This window comes from Alosa sapidissima, chromosome 24 (assembly GCF_018492685.1).
Source record: "Alosa sapidissima isolate fAloSap1 chromosome 24, fAloSap1.pri, whole genome shotgun sequence".
Classification (NCBI taxonomy): Eukaryota; Metazoa; Chordata; class Actinopteri; order Clupeiformes; family Clupeidae; genus Alosa; species Alosa sapidissima.
The window spans coordinates 20,783,830-20,805,604 of record NC_055980.1 but is presented as its reverse complement, the minus strand read 5'-3'; the positions used below and the strand labels follow the sequence as shown (position 1 = coordinate 20,805,604).

Sequence of the window (21,775 nt, the reverse complement as noted above, 5' to 3'; positions counted from 1 at the left end):
AAATTGCAGTTGATTCATGTGCTGAAGTGACTCCTTTAGAACTAGAGATGGATCCTATGTAAACAAGAAAAGAGGCTGCTGAATCATCAGATGTGTTTATTTTGATCACGTTTTAATTATTTGGACGCACATTCTGCCTGGAGCAGACACAATAAATTAGCATTTGAATACTATGACAAAGTGCATTTTTACTATAAGGCTGTATTGTTGAGGACACGGGGTGTATAAGTGAATGCCCCTCTTTTCACCTTTGTTTAAAAGCAAATACTGACAAACATCTACTCAGCAGAAGGAACCAACTCATCCCAGCTGGTTTTCCGATCATATTCAGGAATGACAGTCCAATTTGGGGAATGGGTGCCAGCTGCGAGCCAGTTGAAATCATCGACCTGATCCCAGTTATTTCTATTCTTGTCCAGTCCAGACACGGCAAAATCAGCATCCAAGTTAGAGTAGGTCCAATTAAAGGGAGCGAAACTGACTCCTTGACAGTCCTCAATGATGGCACGACTCGTGACGTGAAGGTAGATCCGAGTGTCCTTAGTGTTATGGGTTCTCAGCTGCTGGCAAGGAAAGACGAGGATGCTGCCCGTGCACTGATCCACGAACACCGAGCTCGACACTGGCCCGCACAAAATCTCACAGTCACGAACATGTTTGATATGCAGAGTACTCGGCGAGCCGAGCAGTCTCACCTTGCAGTTCGTCAGGTGGGATAGCAGCACGTCCCGCTGCTGGATTTCGTCCGCGCTCTTTATCACAACCTGAGAATCGATGTGGGAGAAAGCGCACTGTACTTGTTCCACAGTGGCATTTACGACTGCATCGATGTTGCTGGTTGACTTGGGTAACTCGGCGATAGAGGATGATGGAGTTTTACTCTTCACGTTGCGAGATTTAAAGGCAAACTTCTTTTTTGGCAAAAGTTCCTCTCTTTTGTCTGATATGGAGCTCTGGAGTGCTTGTAAGGTTGCCTGGGCCTGTCTGAGTTCGTAAGGTGTTAGGAACACCAGACTGTCATTAAGGAATTTTTGCAGCTGTTGTATTTTGACCGTTGCCTCTTCCAAAACCTGCGTAGCATTTTCTCGGTTTGTCTCGGTGCAGTTGGATAGCAACTCTTCGATGGATGCCTTCTCAGACTGAAACGTGGTGGAGAAAAAATCACTCTTCTCCTCTGTTACTGCCTGGCTTTCCTTGACGTCTTTGCGTCGTTCTGCCTCCTCCAACCTTGCCTGGTCTCTCTTCAATAGGCGTTCAGGAATCTTGACCGTTTCACCTGGTTTCTGATCATCATTTCCTTGACATACAGTGGTCTCCATCGCAAGAGATATCGTTCGGCTGATATGTTACAACAGGAAGTGGGTATATGAAAAATAAGAGCTCTTCTTAAATAAAACCGTTTCTAATTCGTTAGTGGAACGCGCCGTTTGAGTATACTGTGTTTTAATTGGTGGATTGTATACATAACATCCGGTTGCCGCTGCTTTTAAAGAAACTCGCACAGCACCACACCCATCACAGAATGAAAATCGAATGTCCACTTGAGTTGATGATTTGCGTTCATGTTTTTCGTGGACAAAGATAATGTCCGATGTCATGTGCGTGTGTATGATACAGATAGCTGTGACTGTCCGATTTCCCCACAAAGGCTGGCAAGAGCCAAGTCCAATGTCTAAGTGTAACTGCAATCACGTTTTATTTAATGCATTAAAACTACACTCGCTACAAATGGAATATGTATTAAATAAAGTAAACAAACACCTGATGTATTTGTGTAGTTTTCTGCATTTGGAGATAGGTAACATGAAAAGCAAATAGCTATCTCTCTCACACTGTGTGTGTGTGTGTGTGTGTGTATAAAAGCAAACTAACAAAACAGTTAAGTTAATTGACAACAGAATACATAAAGCATTCAGTAATCCTATATGATATACTTATAATGTAACTCATGTCAATGACTTTCACTTTATGAACAAAAGACTCCTTGTTTCCCCTGAGATGTCAGAAAATCCCTGTAGGTAACGAGGTGTGGTCGAGTTTGTTCAGTACCCCGCCCCCTATGGTTGGATGGTTGTTTTGTTTACAGTTGGATAACTTAATTAAGTTATGGGGATAGCTAACCACTTTATTTTAATGTGCATCTAACGTCTATATGCATGAAATATATATACCATGCAGTGATGGAACCCGTATTCTACGGAGACTTGTCTTATGGTCCTTGGACAATACTGTTATGTGTGGATACTTGTAGTTTCCCAAGAGCTGCAGATGCTGCCTTCTGCTGGAGCGACACTGCCCTAACGGCCCGTGCAGAGATGGCGAGGAAACCCCGTTGACAAGGCACTGCTTTTTCATGACGGTGAGTTTCCCTTTGAGTGTATTATAATTTTGTGATAAAAATTTCAAGGAAAAAACACACACAACCTCCTTCCTCCCCTTCCTTCGGGGAGGGAAGAGAGCGAGCGTGGAGAGAAAAATCTATCTGAGACAGAACAAGGACAGTGAGAAAAATATATGAGTGGGAGAGGGAGAAGAAGGAGGAGGAGGAGGAGGGGGAGCAAATTAAAAGTTGCCAAATGGTGATATTGGGTTTCAAGAGGAGTGAGACAGGAGTATGGGTTTGCCTCTTTTTCAGTCGTCTTTATGTTATGCAAATGGGAATAAATATTTATGGTTCCACGCGGTTTAGTTCGCAAGGTCCGTCGGCGAATTCAACCCGTTTTGAAATAGGTGGGGAAACGACACCGTTGCTAGCTCGTCGAGAAGGCCACTGTTCACGGAGGAACGCTAGCTTAAATCCGTTAGCCAGCTAAGCTGCTTTTCCTAAGCGTCAGGTTCTTTTCGTTAACGGCAACGTCGGAATTCATCTGTTCCGCGACTCTAGAGAAATGTGACGTTTTCCATCCTGCCAGATGAGCTAAACAGAAGACAAATGGTAGCTTCTGAAACCCCACGTCCACCTCTCTAGAAAAAGAGACCGCGTCAGCGACAATCTATACTAGGCTGAGGCTGCTAGCTAACGTTACACACTGTACTCGCATGAGGTTATCATTGTCTGTCGATTTGGTCTATTTTTGGATGTAAAATAGCAAGCTGTATTTCCATAAAGGGGAAAGCAGCATATATGTTGCATGTCCTGTTCTTCAAACGATTGAGAACGAGTTGACTATTACGGAAGCGTTTACAATGTCGAAACAAACTGAATCCTCTTCTCGCGAACCGCATTTTAAATTAGTTTTTGAGGGTTGCTACGTCTACTTTTCCGCCCCCTCTGATCATCAGCTTAAGAGGGGAAGGAAAGGAAATTTTGTATCCACCTCCCTTTTTATTTGTGTAACACCGAACCATCTTAACAGATAAGTTAACGTTTGCACGCTGAAAAAAATATAAAATGGCTAGCTAAACGCTAGCTAGCCAGTCATGAATATGTTGTAACGTGAACCTACTCTCTGGCCCAATTTATGTTGCTGACCTTGATACATTTTTTAAAAACATTACTTAATTCGGAAAAGCATTAATTGTGTCTGGACTTGGAAGTCTACTTCTATAAAAACCGAACGTTAACGTTAATGGGACATTTGTCTGCAATGCAGTGCATCGAACAAAAAGAAAACATGGTGTTAGCCAACGGAGAGCAAACATGTTCTGTTTCTTATACCTGTTTTGCTGAATAAAGAGATGCTACAATGGTGTTTGGTTTTATTGCAACCAGGAAAGTGAAATGTGAATTATTTACAGTAAGATTGTAGTTGTGTTTCACGGACGTTACTGCCTGTAAAACAAAGCATTTTTGCTGACTAGCGTCTGAAAAATAAAATATTCGGCTAATCAGATTTAGCCAAATTATTGCACATCTTTACTATGCCCCCTGTCTTAGTTAGGCTACCAGATGTCAAGTATGGGATATATCAAACACATTTATATTTGTTATTTTCATTAACAATGAAATAGCTTTCAGGGGATAAGACTGCATTCTTAATGTGAACAAACATAATGCTATGATAGCCATACATCAACTTTACCTACCAACATGCAAACCCAATATTTGCCTCACGGTATATCCATAAGATTTTACTTAAATATAGCGTTGGATTTGTCCAGCCTAATTTTGAAATAGATCATTTCTTAATCGATTAACCTGAAATGCCCCCCTTTTCTTTGTCAGCTAGCAGCTATGTTGAGTCAAAGTGAGTGGCGCAGTGTCGAAACAACAGCCGCCATTTTGACACAGCGAGCTTACATTCAGGGAAGGGACAGACTACACGTATCTGTGTTCAGTTTGCACCAAAGCAATCAAAGTTACCAATATTACTGTCCGAATATAGGCTCCCTTGGCAAAGTAACATTCTACTGCTACATCATAAATGTATACAAGTGGGTTTATATGAAAGTGCAACTTGTCCCCCTCAGCAGCCTATAAACTATTAAATGAGAATTAGTGCAACACTAGTTCAGACATTTCTGAATCACCTGCCCTTGTTTCTCACAACCACACAACAGCAAATCTAGTTTTTCCTGTTCCGTGACTGATCATCTGGTGTCCTATTTCTCTATGTGGTTCAGAGCTTGCAGCTAGACTGCACAATTCGATCTACTGGTTTAATGGGTTTACCCCAGCTGCCTGTGTCAAATCCATTTGTCACTTCATGAGACTATCTCGAATATCTGAGATTAGCTTTCAAATAGCCTACACAACTACAGTTTTATATCACTACACAAAATTATATATTCATGTTCAGATTGTTCTTGACCAGAGCTCAAAGCACAGAATGACCACCTGAATAAATTCTGAACAAAAACTGAATTCAGTGGTATTATTGTTAGCCTATTAGAGATGAGTCCAAGGGTCAATGAGGCATTTGTGATATTAACACTAATGTGGGTGTGTGTCTTCTGTCAAAGCATATCATCATTGGAAAGATGGTTTAAATTTCAACCTTTGTATCGTTAGTGTGAAGTAGCCCAGTGCAAAACCATACAATGAATAACAATCCTTAGGCATATGTTAATCTTGATGGTGGATGTACGTCTGCTACGTGCTGATGGCTGTAAAATTCCCTTCTCAGGTGTCATGGACGATGAAGATGATCGGCGGCTTCTGGATATCATAGGGTAGGCCTAGGTCTATCCTCAAGAGCTGTTGATACAAGTCTCAGTATGTCATTTAAATGTGAATGAAATGTATGGACAAGACAATTAACTGAAAGTCTGAAGATGCTAGAATTAAGTGTTATTTTGCTACTGCCCTTGTTGAGACCCATATAACCATAAGATATACAGAATGTAAAAGATAATCTCAGTATGTCTTCAGGATTTTGTTTTTCTCCTGAAATGAGTCAGAAATAAGTTGTATATGGAGAGTTGTATAGGTTACATATGTGTGGTTTTCTTTGACAGAGACGTGCAGGCTTTGAATGACTATCTTCATGGCTCCAATAACAAATCGGTAAGTGTAATACTCGGCACACACAACAAGTAGGCCTATTACTCTAAATCAGTGTGGTTCTCAAATAAAACTGTGGGGCGCGTCCCTCCATAAGCAGGAGAGGTTTGAGATTAGGCCGGGAAAAAATGCACAGAATAAGAACCCTGAAAAGCCAAGTCGGCGTGAAAAGCTTTGGAACCACTGCTCTAAACACAGGCAGTAACTGTTGTCTCCATTAATAGATAATAAAACACTCAAGATAAGTCAGTCAAAATTCTCAATGGTGAGACCTGGTTATTTCGTAAATGTAGTTTATTTAAGTAGTGAAATGGCTGGGTAAATTAAGATTAATAAGGATTGTTGATTGTTCTCCAGATTGAGGAGGAAGATGTGACAAATGCGGCGTATGGCAACTCCAGCTCTTTTTTTACCGGCAGCACAGTAAGTACAAGTTTATTTTGCCTCTTAGAATAATCCCATCATTCCAAAATAACTGATTAATCCCAGAATTCCAAAACGGCTACAAATACTATTATATTATTATTCTACAGGAATGATTGTTTTTTATTCTACTATTCTTTTATTTTTATCTCTGCACGTCTAGGGTGGATCCAGTGCTGGACTTAAGGACAACACAAATCACCTGGGGGAGTTCGGCGATGCCAGTGAGGCGGGCTTGCAGCTCTCCAACAGCCTGCAGTTTATCGAGGATGAACTGGGCGCGGAAGCGTCGCCCGGCGGGGTCGACCTTGGCGGCGAGGAGCAACCCTTCGACATCCTTCAGAAGTCCCTATTGGAGGCGGACATCACCGAGCAGACGTTGGCGCAGGAGGCTCTCCTGGACTCTCAGCCGCCCCTCGCACCCCCCGTCACCACTACTGCCACCTTCCCCCCGCAGCTGGTCTCGGGGGGATTCGGTGGTGTGGCGGGGTCAGGGGTAGTTGCCCCACTGCCTCTCTGCGGGGCTCAACCTCAGGCTTTCATCCAGCAAGTCCCCCAGATGCCAATGCCAAACGGTCCCACGGGCCACATCCAAGTGCTGGGGTCCTTCAACGGCAGCACACCCTCCATGATGGCCATCAACAGCCTGGAGCGCCCTCAGATACTGCTGAGGCCTACTGCGAACGCAGTGACAAGCACCAGCAACCAGGGGGAGATGTTCGCCCCCACGGCCACCGGGCAGGTCTCTATGCCCTTCAAGGGCTGTGGGACGTCCATACCTGTCCAGAACATTATCATCCAGAGGGGGCATGGCCCTCAGGCACTGGTAAGGCCCATTCAGCCCAAACCCTTGCAGCCGGGAGGACAGACTGTGTACAACATTAGCAACCTGGGCCTCCAGCCCAACGCCACTGCCCCAGTCAACCCTGCAAGCGGGGCATATACGGCCAGCAGTTCCCCACAGGCGCCTCAGCAGGTGAAGGTGGTCAGTCAAGCCAGCAACATTGTGCTTCACTCAACCCTTGGTCAGCAAGGTCAACAACAGCAGCAGCAGCAGCAGCAGCAACAACAGCATCAGGCGAACGTGTCCACAGGGCAGTTTCTGTTGCCGAACTCCGTCTCGCTCACGCCCGGGTCGTCTGTGCAGAGCTTCCAGGCCGTGAATGGACAGGTGTTGCAAACCAACGCGCAGCAGGTGGACCCGACCACCACGATCACCACCACGTACTCCATCTTGCCCACTCAGAGCGGGGCAGTCCAGCTCATTGCTGGGCAGCACTTCACCGGCGGGCAGCTGATCGTGAATCAGGGGGTGGTGACGGCAGCAGCAGGGGCCACAGTGGGGCAAATGTCCCCAAACATGATGACCCAGGTCCCTCAAAGGTCGAGTGGCATCGGCGGCGGCGGCGTCGCTCCCAAAGTCTGGACGTGTGTCACGGCCAGCTTGACCTCCAGCCCCGCTCCCGTCCAGGTGAACGCGGCTCAGACACGGCTGACACTCGTCAGCTCGTCAGGGCAGGGCCTTCAGACGCGGCAGCAGGTGACGGTGGGCGCAGGACAGCGCCTCCTTGTGCCCGTGGCACAGAACGCAACGGGGATCACGCATGCCGGAGTGCAGGAGTTGCAGTTTGAGATGCAGGCTCTTCCTCTGAGCCAGGTGAGGCTTGTTTGCACACTGCTCAAAAATTAAGGGAACACTTACAGTTTTCCACAATTGTTAAAAAAACATTTTTTGAAACCGTCCACGCTTTTCTCCATTCTCAAACTACATTCACAGAATGTCTGACAGTTCTTGCAGAATAAAACACTAGCCTCAAAAGTTTTACTTGTGCTCAGAACCAAACAGTGTCAGAGTACCGATCCAGTGTATGATTGAAGTGTTCCCTTAATTTTTTTGAGCAGTATATATACAGTGGGAACAAAAACAATGGTGCACAATTCTTCAGAAAACCAAGTTCATACCAAACTGTGGTATTAGCCTACAGAATTTATCAATTCACCCAACCAATTTTTATCACACATTCAATTTTCCTATCGCATTTTTCATAGTGTCTCTTATGATTGTTTTCCTTCCAGGATTCCTCCAACACTCAGAAAGCACAGCCTCAGTTGGTCAGTTTGCTAGGTACCAAAGGTAGGTGTACCCACACACGCACAATAAGTAGTTTCACAAATCATAGCATCACAGATAGTGGCTTGTTCGTGTGCAGTGGTTCCCTTCGTTCTCTGACAAATTCTCATACAATTCTCTTCCAGCTGCGAAAACAGTGCCCTCCATCAAGCAGGAGACTCCCTGCCTGGCCACCACACAGGTGAGTGATGGGAATGACATGACAGTAGCTTGGTTTCCATCCAGCCTGGTACAGATTTTGACCATTTCAAAAGGAAATGCTTTCCTGTTCAGAAATGAGTGAAATGTATACTGTATGAAAGGGGGTTAGATGAACTCTTGATTATCATAGTGTTATTTTTTGATGGAAACGAGTTATTAATATCAATAGGATTTTAAAAGTATTTTTTATATTTCTGTTGCCCGTATAATCTCCAAGCTTTTGAACTCCATTGTCTATTTTTAACTTGCAATACATAGCCAGTAGTGGCATGAAATATGGGGCTGAATTGGATGGAACCCCAGCTGTTTTACTCCGTTAGTGGAAGCAAAGCTGACCTCATGAGTCGCAGTCACCACACCTGCAAACTTGTCACCTTTTGGCTACAGTCACCTTTTCTATGTTAACCAGGGTAGTTGAAGTGAATAGGGTTTTGTATGCTGTCACCTTTTTCACTACTCCAGAGTTTGCAGGTCTGATTCACTGACACTCATCACTGGCGTTGTGTTTTTTCTCTGTCCAGCTCAACCTGCAGAAGAGGCCGGCACCTCAACAGCTCACGAGAGGGGGAATGTGAGTCCGCAGCATGTTTGAAAACATCATTGTGACAGATTGACAAAATGACGACTCGCGTACCCCCATCATCCAACATAAAAACTTAAAACATTCTATTGACACATTCCAGGCATCATGTTTAATTAGCTGGCTTACATGATAACAAATAACAAAATCAAAATGTGCAACTGGTCTATGAGCTCTCACACTAAAAAAAACAGTGTGGAGAACCACATTATGAAACACACCAAAAAAAGACAACATAGGCTTAAGATTTAAAAAAAAAAAAAATCCATCTCGCGTACCCCCTAGTGGAAGCTCGCGTACCACCGGCGGTACACGTACCACAGTTTAGGAATCCCTTTATTACACCGTGTCTGCGCTGCACCTAGGAAGAATGAATGCCGCCATTTGCAGTATTCAAATCTTATTGTAACTGTTACATGCATCCTTGGCGTATCATTTGACTCTGTCTTGTCTCTGTTTGCCTCAGGATCCTGCAGCAACTAAGGCAGGACCACACCGGAGTCTTGGCTTCAGACCTTACCCCCTTCTCCTCGCTAGATGACGTCATGTACAGACTGTTGCCCTTCCACGTGTTCCAGGGAGCCCTGCCCAATGAGGAGGAATTCGCTAAAGGTGTGGATGGCGTCAGCACGCTTATCTTAAGCTGGAAGTAAAGTGGTCTGATGGCTGTACTGCAGTCTTGGAAGCCTGCTGCAAAATTATTTTTTTAACTCAGGCTGAAACAAACATTTGCTTTCAGCATCCTTTTATAGCTAGAGTAAACACACTATACTTTTAATACTACCTCTGCAAGGGTTTGCACGTCATATCGGTCTAAGTGTCTGCTCTCTGCACAGCAGGTGCTAATGAACAATTTGGCTGATCTTCACAGGAAATAGAGGTAGATTAGCTCAAGGGGCTGAATAGACAGACTTGTATTTAGACGAGAGCGCACCTTTGTTTTCCAGGATGTGTATGTTTCACTTGAGTGTTGTTTATTGTTTGTTGTTTGTTTTTCACTTGAGTGTTGTTTACGGTTTGTTGTTTGTTTTTCACTTGAGTGTTGTTTATTGTTTGTTGTTTTGCCCCTCCACAGTGGATGAGGAGTTCGAGGCAGTGGCCACACAGGTTCTGAAGAGGACTCAAGCCATGGTGAACAAATACCGGCGTCTTCTCATGGTGGAGGCTGAGGTGGGTCTAATGAAGTGGCAGAGTGGTCGTATGCCTAAAATTGCATTTGTGTCGTATTAAACAACTATTGGGAGGGGGAGGGAATTCCAAATATGTGGTTTAGTAAATAATGGCTTGGACAGATCCACGATTCCACGATGGTCTTTTAGGATTAAACATGTCAGATTATGAGATCATTAAAACATAAATTCTTGCCTTGTCTTGGTCGGGAGATTGGCCACAATACAAGATCATTTGCATAACTGTCGTCATAGTATCAGTGTCAGAGTCGCAGGAAATTCCCCCAAAATTCTGACATGCTAGACTTTCCGTTGTGGTGTGTTGCAGACAATAAATTGCTGATCGTGGAATATGTCACAGTACAAGAGTCATTTCTTTTTTGGAGTCGTTCCCGACCTTTCTTATTCGGGGCACGACACTGTTGATTTATCGGCTATGGCAAAATCAGGCTGAAGTTGTATAATCTGAGCAAGCCATAACATAGTTAGTTTAGTGAGTAGAGTAGTAGTACATCCTCCTAAAAGAATGAGTTGTATACCCTCTTAAAAGAAGAGTCCAGCCTTTGTTTTACTATACCCCCTGTTGAGTTGGTATTACTGGCAGTGTTTTGGCAACTTTGTTTTGTTTTGGCAACTTTCTTGAACACCAACCAAAGCTTTTTTTTGCAGTGTTATTGATAAATGATCTTGTACACTCTCAAAACGGTCGTAGCACAATTGTTTTTGAAAGATGCAGTTCCATTCTTGACTAAATCAGTCATTTAAATTTCACTTTTTTATTTTATTTTATTTATTTAATTATGTATTTATTTATTTATTTACTTACTTACTTACTTATTTCAGCGATCAAGTCCCTCTTCTGAGATGGTGATGATTGACAGGACGTTTAATCAAGAGGAGCGAAGCAACCTGACGCAGGACAAGCGCATGGTCCTGGTCGACCCAGGTGAGGAGTCAGCAGCTGAGGGTTGCGTTGTTTCATGCGTTGGGGTATAATGCAGATGCTATAGCCCGGGGAACCATTTTCCCTTTCTCTCTGAGTATGGATCTGTTGTTTCTTGATATGACTTGATGTACATAACTTTTTTACCTGATAAGAGCTTGTTACTGGACATCGCTTTTTTTTTCTGATTGGACTCTATGTTGTACTCCACTCATATCCATGCGTTGTTTGTGTGTTTGTTTGTGTGTGTGTTTGTTTGTGTGTTTGTTTGTTTGTTGGTTTGTTTGTGGCGCTTCTCGCAGACGGATTCTTGGACGATTTCTGCTGCATGCCCAAGCTGCCAGTCCCAAGCACCGGTCCCCAGGTGGAGCCAGCAGCTTTCCTCGCCGGGTCGCCCGCCTCTTTGGGGTCGCCCGCGTCTTTGGGGTCGCCCGCGTCTTTGGGGTCGCCTGCCGGCTACACGGGGAGACACGGGGGCAGGGGAAGAGGAGGAGGAGGGGGAAGAGGAGGAGGAGGAGGAGGAGGAGGAGGGGAGGGTATGGGGCAGCCCGCCACAGCAGATTCGGGATACAGGACAGAGTATCAGCCGGGTTTTGAGGACCCAGGGGGGGGGGCAGAGCAGGGCGTCGGGCACTTGGCTGCAAAGAACATTCTAGAAATGAAGAAGAACCAGAGGTGCGGCAAAAACAATGTGATCATCAGCAGTGGCTACCACCAACAACATCCGCACCAAAACCCACACCCACACCAACACCAACACCCACATCCTCACTACCAGCTCAGCCACTCCCCCTCCTCAAGCTCCGCCCAGCCCAGCCCCACCCAGCTACAGGTGTCTGGCCAGGTGCGGAGTCACGGACAAGCCTTGGCCCCTGAGCATGGCCACCAGCCATTGGTCGAAACGGACTCTGTGCTGGAGGCTGCAGTGAATAGTATATTAGAATGTTAGGTGGTGCCATATGTTTTGTTGTTTTTGGTTTGTTTTTGTTTATTTGTTTTGGTTTTGATTTGTTTGTTCTCATATTTATCAGTTCTGTTCTCTGTCCTCCTTATTATTTCTTTCTTTCATGAAGGTCGACATTGTGAAGCTGCACTGTAGGTGGCCTGAAATAAGCATGGCGAGAGTAGGCAATAAAACGCCATTTTGAGTGGGACAGTGCACACGTGTCTCGTCGCTATTGTCTTTTTTTTTTTTTTTTTCTTGGCAAAATTGACTTGAAGATGCCTTGGGTAGAAAATCTGTCCATGGAATGCTGCCATTCATGAACACCAACACAAACAGCCACATAGTTACACGAGTAAATGTGTACTGTATGTGTGTGTGTTTGCCACTTTGTGCAGTCATATAAGTGTGCCGTACGGAATATCAGTCATTATCGAGCCAGTAGGTGATTGTGAATGAAAAGATACATGGACTACTTAGTTTTTTTGCCCCTCGTGGTATCAATGATCGTCAAATCCACTCGGGTTTCCAAACAGTCTTTCAAAATGGCTCTCTCTCTTTTATGCAGCTTCCCAATCATGTCCATTCAGGAGAGCCATGCCATTGGTGATTGTGTTTGCCATGTACTACAGGTCTTGAGCCTCTGTTTTCTGTTTTGGATGCCAGGCCTAGTGTTCTAGTCAAGGACGGTTGAGGATGTGAACGGAAGCAACAGCACTTTGAGTTAGAAAAGAACAACGAAAACAAACGACAACACAACTTTCCCTTTATTTTCTTTTTATGAGAGAATTTTCACTTTCTATGTTGTGTAGTTTTGTTTTGATCTGGCATTATTGTTTTTTTTTTTGTTTGTTTGTACCTTAAAGGTATATGATCACCTGCAAAGACAGAAATTCAGTGACATGGTTTTTGTGCAGGGAATGGTAAGTCCTCAGATTGAGGTGGAAAATGTTACAAAGTTCATATATGTTTAATTTTATTCCCTTATATGTTTGCTTTTAAAGGTGATATTTGCAGGAAATGTGTTATTTTATTGACAGTACTGCTACCTTGCAGTTTCTAGTTTATAAGTTGAAAACACGCACAGTGGGTGTTGTGACATGTCTAGGAACCTTCTGGAAGTGAGCACTTCTGTCTGTCTTTCCTGCAATTTTTCTGAATTTGCTATTTGTTTCCTATTTCCTATTCCTATTGGTTTTCTGCTTGAGTGTGTCCCCCCCCCCCCCCCCCCCTAACCCCCTCCCCTGCTGGTCAGGTCTGTGGCCTCCTAGTGTCAAGCTGTTGAGGAGTCATCTGCCCTCTAGTGGTCACTTGCACACACACACTCATAACATAGGACGCGTTCACCCAGACAGGGTTTTTTTTACAACCTCAAGGCTTCATGTAAGGTTTTAAGTATAAGTGTTGTGACTGATCCTTTTGGCTAATGTAATACATTTCACATTTAAGAAAAGAATGGGAATGGACAAGCAGGAGATGAGCTCCTAAAAAAATGTTTTTCAGTGAAAAACTGCAAAATGGAACCCACTGCTTTCTTGTCTATTTCAGCGTTTAGTGAATGGTGGAGAAGAGAGGGTGTTTTTGCTTTGCCTGTCTATCTTGTTGTGCATATCGGTGCATAAACATTCTGCAAAATTTCAATATGAAATCATTGTCATTAAACATTTTTTTAAGGCCTTCTGCAATGCCCCGCCCGAAACACACACACAACACATGCACACACACTGCCCTCTACACTACAGTCTGTTCCTTTAGCCAGCAATTCTACCAAAAATGACTGAGAAGAGATGTGCATCTGTGAACTATGCTCTGATGTAACAAGAGCACTTTTGAAGACCTTAAGTTTGAAGGGCTTCTTTGCCTTAGGTGAGCGCAAGTGGAAAATATGTACCTGTTTTTATATTGTTGTTTTTGCGCTGCTTTTTATTTGTCGTTTTATTTTATTATTTTTTATTTCGGGTCGAGCGAGTGTGGCCTTCTAGATACCCCACAGCAGCATATTTTAGTTTTGTTTTTTGTCTTTCAACATTTCATTTTCTATTCGTATCACTTAAGACTTGATTTTCTTTTCTTTTTTTAGAAAACAAATAAAACGTGAAACACAAAATATTTATAATTTTTGTAAAGAAAATGAATGTAAAACAAAAACAAAATGGAAGTTATTTTTATTATTTTGGTTATGGCGTGTTTAAGTCAAATCAATGTTATACTGTCTGTTCTCAGTTTCTTTTTTTGTGAGTGTTCACTACAGCAGAAGAGATGAGAGGAAAAAAAATAATATTAAATTCATTTTTGAATACTGTCACAACATTGTGGGCTTTAATTCATTCCTAAATGGGTTTGGGTCTATAACATTACAATTATATAGTTTCATTTCAGAGTATATGAAGGCATATATAAAAATATGTATTCAGTTTTTAATATGGCCATAATAGTGTGAGATATGATTCATCGCTAAATGGGTTTTGTAAGAAAAACAAGGTGTTCATAGAATAAGGATGTTTCTTCAGTTAATGCAGCTTCAATCTTTATTCTAATATAAAGCAATCATGGAAGCACGTGGGACATATTCTGGGCACCAATCTCAATAAATGAATCCAGAGCTTTTCAAACTCTTCTTATATATTTTTTTCCAAAGTCTCCTACATTCTAAATGTAAATGAATTAGGCGTATTAAAGCAAACAGGTCTGATCACCTTATGTTGTTCTGTATGATAATAAATCTCCACATTGACTGGGATGACTCTCAGTGGTCTATCTCCCAAACCCGATTTACAATTGTTTGGTTACATTCACACCTCAAGTTGCTTCCTGGCACAGGATGATGCCACAGCATGGATACGATCACCATGTGGGACATAATGTAACATATGTTCTTAGACAGGGTAAACTGTAAATCCTTACAGTTTGGACATGAATGTTGGGTTTGGGATAGAATTATTTTGTTTCATTTAAGAGTATGTGAAAAATAAGCTATATCAATTATCCCTCAAATATAATTTATATAGTATAGAATATACTATATGCACAAATAGACAAAGTCAGACCAATATTCTGGGCAGGATAATCACTTTACTTATTTCTTTTTTATTTCTTTATTATAAGTAACATTGCAGCGACATTTTCTCCTCCTTTCAAAATGTAATAACAGTGTGTCTCTGATCACAGCTGCTTCCTTGGCCGTCTCTTCTTCAGAATGTGTACTTACTGTAGCTTTCCACGCTGGCATTCCAACTCCACCTCGGAGTGGCTAGTACTCGATGCCTTGGTTAGTTGGTCAGGAGTGAGATGGATGAGGTAAGAATTTGAGCATCAGACCTAATCAGAGAGTAGGGTCAAGGGTTGGCAGTCTTCTACTCTGCTCAAACACCCCCACACACTTTAAATAATTGTCACCTATTTTGATATCAAAAACGTGTGTCACCTAAAAGGTGAGGAGTTACATCTATGTAACACATCAATGTAAATAGTCAGTCTGTTTAACATTTTCAGCTGCAGCTACATTTCAAACATTTCTAACAAATTAATTATGATCCACAACATATTTTTCCACCAACAGGGATATGGTATAAATGTTTCATGTGACAAGTCAGTTAGGCCACACTTGACATACCACACACAAACAGACGGTGGTAGGCTACAAGCTTTGAAGTCATGTAAGAGCTGTGATAGCTCAACTGGTGACCTTTTCTGTTCTAAAAAGAGAAATACATGAACATAGGCTACAAGTCAGCGCCTAATGTTAGAGAATTGCAAAAAAAAACATTCCATTAGTTCATATACATCATTGCTCATTAGAAACGTGTTCACAAAAATACATTCCCTTTTATCAACTCATTTAGTAGTACAAATAAATGTTCAATAAAAATAAAAGCTTGATTCATGAACCGCTTCACAGATGTATGAAACACACAGCACACACAGTGTACTCTTCACTAAGAGACCTAATGTCAGTTCATCAGTCGAGGCCCACAGACTGGTCCTTCCTCAGTGATACTTTCTCCAACGTTCATGTTCTGTGAATTGAGACATACGGAACCGAACGATAAAGTACACAAATATCACCACCATACAGCAGCATGGGAAAGCAAGGTGTCTTATCATGGGAAATGGAAATTATCATGGATTATACAAGCTGCTTTTCAAACTGGAAAGAATGTATGTATGTAAGTAATGTATGATGTAACGTCATCATAACACATGAACTGCAGAGCTTCTAGCCACTCCAGGCTCTTATCCAAGGTCACGTACAGATGAGTACAATGCAATGCCATAGCATAAAATAGGGGTTGTGGAAAAAAAAAAGAAGTATTTTGCTTCTTAAGGTACAAGTTCCTATTTGGCCTCTGAGGGCAACATGGGCAAAAAAAAAAAGTGTCACAAAAGACAGTTTTATGTGTAAGAAACACACTGACCAACCCACCCACACGTACACACACACACATACACACGTACACACATACACACGTACACACGTACACACACACACACACACACACACACACACATACACACGTACACACATACACACATACATCTCCTTATCCCCTTAGGGGGTTACTAAGTTCCAGATAGGGAGGGCAAAATATATGGGTCATTCTGTGTCAAATCAGATAAGGTTGTTGCAGCACCAGCTCAAATCAGATAAGGTTGTTGCAGCACCGTCTCAGATTTTGTTCAGACCTTGTCTATATCAAGGATGGGTCCCAAAATCAAGGCCTGTGAAATATTTCTGTTCAAATCCTATGTCTTCATATTATTTCCAGCCCTTAAAATTACTTCAGTTTTACAGCCAGAAAATCACATCATCTGCGAAGCAATGTTTGGGCATTAATATAATAAAAGAGTATTATTTATAAGCAGCCTAAACTTTTTAGGGTGGAAGATAAACATGTTCTCAGTATGACTGAACCATTAAAGGTTTGTACGATATTCTCATTAATTTTCTACAAGGCCCTAGATTTGGAGAAAAAGTGCAAAAAGAGTGGCATTAACTTGTTTTTGTGCACTTTTGGTATCAATCATTATTTTCTTTCTTTATATACAATATTTTATTAATGTTGTACCAATATTTGAGCTCTCATCAATGGGCAATTTTATAGGGTTAAAATAGTATGTGGGGTAGATAGTGGGCACTTGAAAATCTATGTGAAAGTAGCTCATTGTATGGGCTTTAGGGTACAAAGTGCCAATGTTGTACCATACATAAATACATAAGTATAAGTATATATACTCTTTTGATCCCGTAAGGGAAATTTGGTCTCTGCATTTATCCCAATTCGTGAATTAGTGAAACACACTCAGCACACAGTGAGCACACAGTGAGGTGAAGCACACACTAATCCCGGCGCAGTGAGTTGCCTGCTACAACGGCGGTGCTCGGGGAGCAGTGAGGGGTTAGGTGCCTTGCTCAAGGGCACTTCAGCCGTGCCTACTGGTCGGGGAGCAGTGAGGGGTTAGGTGCCTTGCTCAAGGGCACTCCAGCCGCTGCCCACTGGTCGGGGAGCAGTGAGGGGTTAGGTGCCTGCCTTGCTCAAGGGCACTTCAGCCGCTGCCCACTGGTCGGGGCCACGGCTAGTGGGCCACACACAGAGTCAAAATCCTTGTTATCCCTCAGGGGCAAGAATGGAAGCGCATAGGTGTACTATGTAACCACGTAAATGTATTTATACATGATGAAACATGGTACATCACTGCCACTTCATACACAAAATGACTATGAACTGAGCTGATGACTAGGAACTGAGCCTACTATGATTTTCGTGTTCCTAGCTAGCCCACATAAGTTTAGTCCTATTGACATTACTAACATTACACCTTGTTTTATCCTTAATATCTTCATGTGCATTTGTTGCAGAGGCCTCAAATATCGGTTCAACATTAATAAAGTATTGTACCTGCAGACAAACTAATTATTGATGATAATGTGGATACAAAAAATGAGTTTACAAGACCCTCAATATCACCAGTTTTGCACTTTTTTCCATATCTAGGGCCTTATATAAAACTAATGGCCATGCAGTACAAACTTTCCAATGGTCCAGTCATACTGAGAACATGTCTGTCTTCCACCCTACAAAGTTTGGGCAGACTAGGAATAATACTTTTTAAGATATTAATTCCCAAACATGGCCTCCAAGATAAGGCATTTCTGAGAGTGTAAAAATGATACAAAATCAAGGGTGAAAAAATTTATGAAAACATTGGAATTTAACAAAAATATTTTACAGGTCTTAGTTTTGGGACGTAAATATGAGGTAGACAAACTTTGAGAAAAATCTGAGACGGTGCAGCAACCATTTTCCTGGATTTTGTCTGATTTGACACGGAATGACCCATATATATATTTCATTTAATTTAAAATTTGTCTTATTATTATACCGTTATTATTTACTGCTGAGAAGAGTTAATATAGTTGTTGATAGAACTCACTTAGGTGTGGGTAACTCCACACGTAGCTTAGGACACAGTAGCCAGCAATAAGCATGCCGACCCCTCCAATACCACCCTTACGTACGTCAATGTACCGTCTGTAATACCACTGCCAACCTGCAGGGAGAGCATCACATCACAGAAAAACAACAGGCAGTCAATAAGTGTTGTATCTTGATATGTTGGCTGTGATACTGAAAGCCACAGGTACATGTGGTTGAAAGAAAAAAAAAAAAGACAAAACTTCTCTGAGTAGAAGTAGTAGTTTTATATTTTAAACTGCTAAAATATATTTCTAGAGATGAACATCCTAAACAGAATGATGATATTATCCTAGTTCTCTGTGTTGTGTTGTTATAACACAGCCCTGTTATGACTGTTATTGCGATCTTTTACACTGCTCCCATACCAGTTACTTAGTGTGATTCCTGTCTTATTCTATGATCTTAGATACCACGTCTCATAAATACTGCTGTTTTTCCCAATAGATTCACTTTTACCTAACTTTTACCTTAGGTAACATAGAAAGAAACCAACAAAGCAAAGGGAAGATGGTATGAGTTTTAAAGAGGCACTGACCATTTTTCAAAATGGCTAACCCCTCTTTAGGTGACTGTGGTGTTCGGTCTGCAAGCCAGGGAAGCAATTCATTCAGCGTAACATCACCAAATCTCCTCTCTGCAAGGGGGACTGTACACACACACACACACACACACACACACACACACACACACACACACACACACACACACACACACACACACACACACACACACACACACACACACACACACACACACACACACACACACACAAATACAATTAGCACTCTACAAAACTCTACAAGTGGCTCCAAGAAGAGGAAAGCAATAGGAAATGGAGACACACAGTTCATAATAGCCAGCAGAACATGGAAGCGTCCACTACACCCACAGCACAAGATACAGAGAGAAATACAGTGTTGTGAAATGGGAGACACAGCAGGGCAACTGAAATGATGGCACAGAGGAGGGGACAAAGACGAATAAACCAATGAAGGACCCGAGGACCCACACCAACTAGAGAGGACAGGAAGTGAGGCTTTTATAAATACCTGCTTACCTATACTGAGGCTAAAGGCCTGTCCCCCCGAGTTCAAAGATGAAGATGGACCTTGCGGTCTCTTGGACCCACCTAAAACCTCAGGCACTAAAGTATTCAAAAGGAAACGAGTATGTGTTTCATATGGTTTACAGGTCTTATCAGCAAGTACATGTATTACTGTAATGTCATTAGTGGTACCTTTATTTAGTTTGACATATACAGTAGGACCAGAATGTTAAGGCCTAAACGCCTTTCTCTGCTGCAAAACAACTCACATTAGTTTCTCAGTCCCCAACTGTAGTAACTTTGCTTAGATGAGCTACATGAAACTGAAGATACCAAGTCCCTCTGCAATAAACAGTTGGAGCCCAACTCTACCCACATGAACTAAGCAGCAGTATCTTTGTTGTACCTGGTAGAGGGGTGGGTGGCAAGGGTGCGGGGGAGGGCTTCATCCAGTACTGCTCGTGCCCTTGGGCCAGCCTCCCTGGAGGTCTGTACACCTCCATCCCATGGTAACCTGCAGTAACAGTGGACATCCACTCCAGGCTCCGGGGATTTGAGCTGAGGGCGTCACTTTGGGACGCTAGTAGGGTGACCTGTGGGGGCTTTGAGGAGTCTGCACACTTCATGAAGGGGCCTTCCAAGGACGCAGCCTTCTGAGGATTCATGACAGATTGAGGCAGACTGATCGTGAGAGCTGTGGTTCCATTGCCAACCTGTGGTTTAGTCCCCACCAAGGACGCAGTCATCGGCACTCCATACTTCCTGCTCAGTAGACCACCCTTAATGTGATCCCACACACTAGTCTTCACTTTGTAGGTGTATGACACATCACTGTCTGGCACTTTCACACTCAACAGGTCTTTGCCTCGGCCCTGCCAACTTGCCTTCACTTCTTCCTGGAAATGTGTTTGAATTTGGGGTTTCAAGTGGGACGGATTGAAGTGCTGGTCGTTTTCTGTGTGAGGTTTATGCAGAGCTTTATGTGTGCGTTCCTGAACAGACGCCATTGCTGTAGTGAGAGGAACAGCAAGACCATTCTCCTCGACTGGCAAGCGAAGTGAAGCCTTTGACTTGGCTGCGTTTTTGAGTTTGGTAGCTTTGGTGACCTCTCTCTGCTCTCCTCCACCGGTTGATCCCTTCAAGACATTCGCAGCCAGTGTGATTTTTCCTAAAGCCGTAGCTTTCGGTAATGATATTCTGCCCGTTTCCATCAAAACAGCAGACAGCTTCTCTTTCTCTGTCTCCTGTTTACTCCTTCCTGGCCATTTCCTTTTAATTTGCCCCGTGTCTTCACTTAGACTATCTGATGCAGGGTTGGTAGTTTGAGGAGATGCGAGAGGAGTTGAGGTAATAGGTTCTGCTGGTTTCACTAACTTTTTATTTCTATTTTTGGTTTTCAAATCAGACAGAGACTCAGTTTTACCCTGACTGGAAGAAGAAAGTTGGTCTCGGCTTGTTGCAGCGGCAGTCTTCTTCTTACTCTTGACTACCACGGCCTTAAGGAGCGCATCCTCACTCAGGGTGTCTGCACTTTTGGGGGACGCAACAGCGGGAGCCATCTTGCAGTGATTAAGATGAGTTTTAAGCCTCTTGAATGTCCTCCCACAGTAAGGGCACAGCTCACCAACCACGTTACCCTTTTGCTTTCCTACATTAACAAATCAACACAAAACAAAAAATATGCAAAGAGGCATTCCATTAGCAAACACTTGTTTGTTTAGCTCCAGTCCACACACCCACACACTTCAATGCAAAATTAGAGGACCAAGGGAGGTATATGGAACTGAACTTGGCCAAGCTCCTCATTCCCTGGCATAACTAAAACAAACACGGTTATGTCCATTTGTTAGCAAAGGTTTTTGTTTTACTTATGGGTCAAACTATAGTCGAAGTCCTGCCTTCAGATAAGGTCTCTGCTGCACATGGATATTTCAGCTCAGAAAAAACAAAAACTGAAAGAGATTGCAGAACTCACCAGTCATGTTGACCTCTTATTTTTTAGTTCCTTGATGTGGAACAAGCTGGATACAGTTTTGACAGTAACTTTCATAACCCACTTAGCTGACAGGTCAACCATTCTCTAGTGGATTGTGGGTCGTCGAAACGCATCGCGCAAATATCCTAATTTAGTAAACATAAATATTCATGATGCATAATCTGTCAAGTCTCAAAACAACTGTCTAAGAAAGGAGACAATGTTACTAACCATGGCAATGACCATGGGGCGTCCATGCTGTGCATTATTTTCAGATCTACGAAAGCCCTCGTGGGTAGCATAATGTACGCCTGTTTAGAATTCAGTAATAGCAGATACTTTGTTGCAAACTTGAGATTTACAATGTGATCGGCTATATTTTTATGTGACATCAATTACACTAATTACAAGCTTTTAAAAATGTAGGTCCCATAATAATCCCTCCC

General features: G+C 42.7%; 3 protein-coding genes across 4 annotated transcripts; 1 reads left to right on the top strand and 2 right to left on the bottom strand.

The window, feature by feature from the left end:
- Positions 1–79: 79 nt before the first annotated feature.
- tbcc (tubulin folding cofactor C) lies at positions 80–1,376 on the bottom strand. The gene has a single exon (XM_042083002.1). It carries the CDS (start codon positions 1,317–1,319, stop codon positions 279–281), a length of 1,041 nt encoding a protein of 346 aa, XP_041938936.1. The 5' UTR covers positions 1,320–1,376; the 3' UTR covers positions 80–278.
- Positions 1,377–2,574: 1,198 nt separating this feature from the next.
- bicral (BRD4 interacting chromatin remodeling complex associated protein like) lies at positions 2,575–11,386 on the top strand (the record flags this gene model as incomplete). Its single annotated transcript, XM_042083941.1, has 12 exons — positions 2,575–2,618; positions 5,067–5,112; positions 5,398–5,446; positions 5,801–5,866; positions 6,030–7,523; positions 7,943–8,000; positions 8,123–8,178; positions 8,720–8,769; positions 9,245–9,390; positions 9,854–9,948; positions 10,791–10,893; positions 11,193–11,386. Coding segments are annotated over exons 1-12 (2,361 nt in total), but the record flags the coding sequence as incomplete, so codon positions are not given.
- Positions 11,387–14,888: 3,502 nt separating this feature from the next.
- On the bottom strand, positions 14,889–21,721 carry si:dkey-21c1.4. Of its 2 annotated transcripts, XM_042082086.1 has the most exons (6): positions 21,330–21,720; positions 19,761–21,002; positions 19,367–19,453; positions 18,845–18,955; positions 18,266–18,382; positions 14,889–15,849 (listed from the first exon to the last, which is right to left on the bottom strand). In XM_042082086.1, the coding sequence occupies exons 1-6, from the start codon at positions 21,334–21,336 to the stop codon at positions 15,821–15,823; spliced, it is 1,593 nt and encodes a 530-aa protein (XP_041938020.1). In that variant the 5' UTR covers positions 21,337–21,720; the 3' UTR covers positions 14,889–15,820. The 2 variants fall into 2 exon arrangements, with proteins under 2 accessions (XP_041938020.1, XP_041938021.1); XM_042082087.1 differs by lacking the exon at positions 19,367–19,453 and having other exon boundaries at positions 21,330–21,721.
- Positions 21,722–21,775: the final 54 nt, after the last annotated feature.

Excerpts from the sequence above, each read along its gene's own strand:
- si:dkey-21c1.4 (XM_042082086.1), bottom strand. Across the intron at positions 18,956-19,366 it reads GGCCTTTAGCCTCAGTATAG|TCCCCCTTGCAGAGAGGAGA; the intron begins GTAAGCAGGTAT and ends GTGTGTGTACAG. Across the intron at positions 18,383-18,844 it reads GTTAGCCATTTTGAAAAATG|GTTGGCAGTGGTATTACAGA; the intron begins GTCAGTGCCTCT and ends CTCTCCCTGCAG.
- tbcc (XM_042083002.1), bottom strand. The coding sequence starts at position 1,319 with ATGGAGACCACTGTATGTCAAGGAAATGATGATCAGAAACCAGGTGAA.